The 2,763-nt window shown below is 35.8% G+C and overlaps 1 protein-coding gene across 1 annotated transcript; it reads left to right on the top strand.

Moving 5' to 3' along the window:
- Nucleotides 1–17: 17 nt before the first annotated feature.
- Nucleotides 18–2,128, top strand: LOC107580110 (sterol O-acyltransferase 2-like). Its single transcript, XM_016265855.1, has 4 exons — nucleotides 18–557; nucleotides 765–862; nucleotides 1,667–1,765; nucleotides 1,851–2,128. Exons 1-4 carry the CDS (start codon nucleotides 374–376, stop codon nucleotides 2,055–2,057), a joined length of 588 nt encoding a protein of 195 aa, XP_016121341.1. The 5' UTR covers nucleotides 18–373; the 3' UTR covers nucleotides 2,058–2,128.
- The last annotated feature ends 635 nt before the right edge of the window (nucleotides 2,129–2,763 follow it).

The raw sequence follows: 2,763 nt of genomic DNA, 5'->3' as shown, positions 1-2,763 counted from the left end.
ATATGGTACAAGATTATCCTATTTAAATCAATGTGATAAACGAGTCAGAGCAAAAGTAATCTAAAAGTAGTCCGATTACATTACCAAAAATGTGTAATGGATTACATTACTACCAACACATTTTTATCACGTAATCTGTAATCAGTAACTAATCTACCCAGCTCTGCTTCATACACAATTATCAGGTGTTATGTTGTCTAATCGTACAGTAATACTCTCAGATTGTGTATAAGATCATCAAATGAGCAGCGAACTGATGATCCGTGATTTTATTCCCATATGAATTGAATCGATTTCTTAAAGGAGTTGAAGTACGGATTGAAAATTCTAAGGGAAGAGTGTTTGTCATGAAAGTTATGTCACAATACATAATATGTTTTTTGAGATTCCCCCAGCCTTAAATGCATGGTTCTTGTGTTGCTCCCAGATCTTGGCCAGTCTGTTCTATCTGTACTTCATCTTGGTGCGATTGTGCATCCCTGTGTTCACAAACAAGAGCAACCAGCCCTTCAGTACACGGACATTCATCCTGGCGCTCTTCCACGCCGCGTTTCCAGGTACCACACACACTTACACTCATAATATACACACTTACTAATGTCTTGCATTGAACAGCCAACATGAAATAGTTTCTGCACTTCCTGTGAACGCATCAGTACAAACTATTCATAAACTTTCATCAATAAGCAATAACTCCCCTCTGAAATGACTTTGAATTTCTCCGGCCGTCTGTGTGATTTGAGACCGTTTACTGTCATGTTCAGGGATGCTCATGTTAATGCTGGGTTTCTACGCATTTCTGCACTGCTGGCTCAATGCTTTTGCGGAGATGCTGCGTTTCGCTGACCGCATGTTTTACAGAGTAAGTGGAAATCTCATTAGTTTAAAGGAATAATAGTTCAGGCAAAAATGAAAATGAGCTGCAAATGTGCTCGCCCTCAGGCCGGACGAGATGTAGATGAGTTTGTTTCTTCATCAGGTTTGGAGAAATGTAGCATTGCATCACTCGCTCACCAATGGATGTGAATGGGTGCCGTCAGAATGAGAGTCCAAACAGCTGATAAAAACATCACAATAATCCACAGCACTCCAGTCCACCAGTTAACATCTTGAGAAGACAAAAGCTGAAACACATCCAGCATTAAGACGCTTTTATCCATAATAACTCTTCCTCCAGTGAGTCAGTGTTCTGGTGTGAATCAGGAGAGAAATCTGCACAGATCAAGCAGCGTTTAAACAGCTCTAAACACATATGTGGCTGGATTTTGATGTGAGAGACAACAGCAGATGCACTTTTTCACGTTATTATGGATTATGGACTCGTATAGAAACATCTTAATGCTGGATGTGTTTCAGTTATTGTCTTCTCCAGATGTTAACTGATGGACTGGAGTGCTGTGGATTATTGTGATGTTTTTATCAGCTGTTTGGACTCTCATTCTGACGGCACCCATTCACAGCAGAGCATCCATTGCTGAGACACTGATGCAGTGCTACATTTCTACAAACCTGATGAAGACACAAACTCAACTACATCTCGGATGGCCTGAGTTTTTTTTGCCTGAAATATTCCTATGGTTTGTGCACTGATATATAAAACAAGCAGAAACATTTTAACAATATATAATATTCTGTACAGTAAATTTATGTCACATTGTTTTAAAAGGACTGGTGGAACTCGACGTCCTTCGCTAATTACTATCGCACTTGGAACATCGTCGTACACGACTGGCTTTATTACTACAGCTACAGAGACTTCCTCTGGGTGAGGACTGCTGCTCCTGATCCTCATGTTTGAAATGTATATCATGTTTGAATAATTCTGACATGAAAACCTCTCAATCCCTCAGCTGACGGGTCATAAGCTCCGATCGGTCGCCACGCTGTCTGTTTTTGCTGTTTCTGCATTAGTTCATGAATACGCCTTCACCTTAGGCTTCGGATTCTTCTACCCGGTGATGTTCTGCACGTTCGCGGGCATCGGTGGTAAGAAAACGAGAGATCCTAGTGTGAAACATACAAAATATAATTATGAACATTGCATTAACAGTGAATGAGATTCAAAAAGAATTAAAACAAGTCATGCACAGTTTGATTTATAGAGCCAAGTGAACTTTGTTCCAGCTAGTGAACTCCATCTCCGTCTACAGTTTTTAGTAAAGTTTGTAACGAAAATAATGTTATAAACGTGCATTTGATCAACTTTTGTTAATGCATTAACTAACAAATAAAAATAATAATGCAAATGTAATAACATTTGAATGATATTTACTTTAATAAATGTATTATTATTATTATTTAATTAAATTATTATAATTAGAAGTGTTTTTTCATTAGTAGTTCTTGTTAGTGTAGTTAACTAATATTTACAAATTAAACCTTAAAGTCTTACCAACTATTTTAATTAATTAATTNATAAATAAATAGGGCCAAAATCTTAAAGCAGTAAGGCTTGTATTTATTTATTTTTAATAAATAATTGAATAACATAAATTATAGATTTATTATTTTTTATTATATTTTATTTATGTATTGCTGAACTCATTGCAATGCATTCTAGGATTTCCTTTCTTTCTTAATAAATAAATAGGGCCAAAATCTTAAAGCAGTAAGGGATGTATTTATTTATAATAAATAATTTAACATAAATTATAGATTTATTATTTTTTATTGTATTTTAGTTTAGTTATTTTTTTGTTGAACTCATTGCAGTGCATTCGTATGGAAGCCCGTTTCCGCCACTAAATAAAAAAATATAATTCT

Source organism: Sinocyclocheilus grahami, unplaced genomic scaffold (genome assembly GCF_001515645.1).
Source record: "Sinocyclocheilus grahami isolate Dianchi unplaced genomic scaffold, SAMN03320097.WGS_v1.1 scaffold24790.1, whole genome shotgun sequence".
NCBI classification, from domain to species: Eukaryota; Metazoa; Chordata; class Actinopteri; order Cypriniformes; family Cyprinidae; genus Sinocyclocheilus; species Sinocyclocheilus grahami.
Note: the sequence above shows the minus strand (reverse complement) of the source record. Positions and strands in the feature narration are given on the sequence as shown.

Excerpts from the sequence above, each read along its gene's own strand:
- LOC107580110 (XM_016265855.1), top strand. The coding sequence starts at position 374 with ATGTTTTTTGAGATTCCCCCAGCCTTAAATGCATGGTTCTTGTGTTGC. Across the intron at positions 558-764 it reads CTTCCACGCCGCGTTTCCAG|GGATGCTCATGTTAATGCTG; the intron begins GTACCACACACA and ends TGTCATGTTCAG. Across the intron at positions 863-1,666 it reads CTGACCGCATGTTTTACAGA|GACTGGTGGAACTCGACGTC; the intron begins GTAAGTGGAAAT and ends TTGTTTTAAAAG.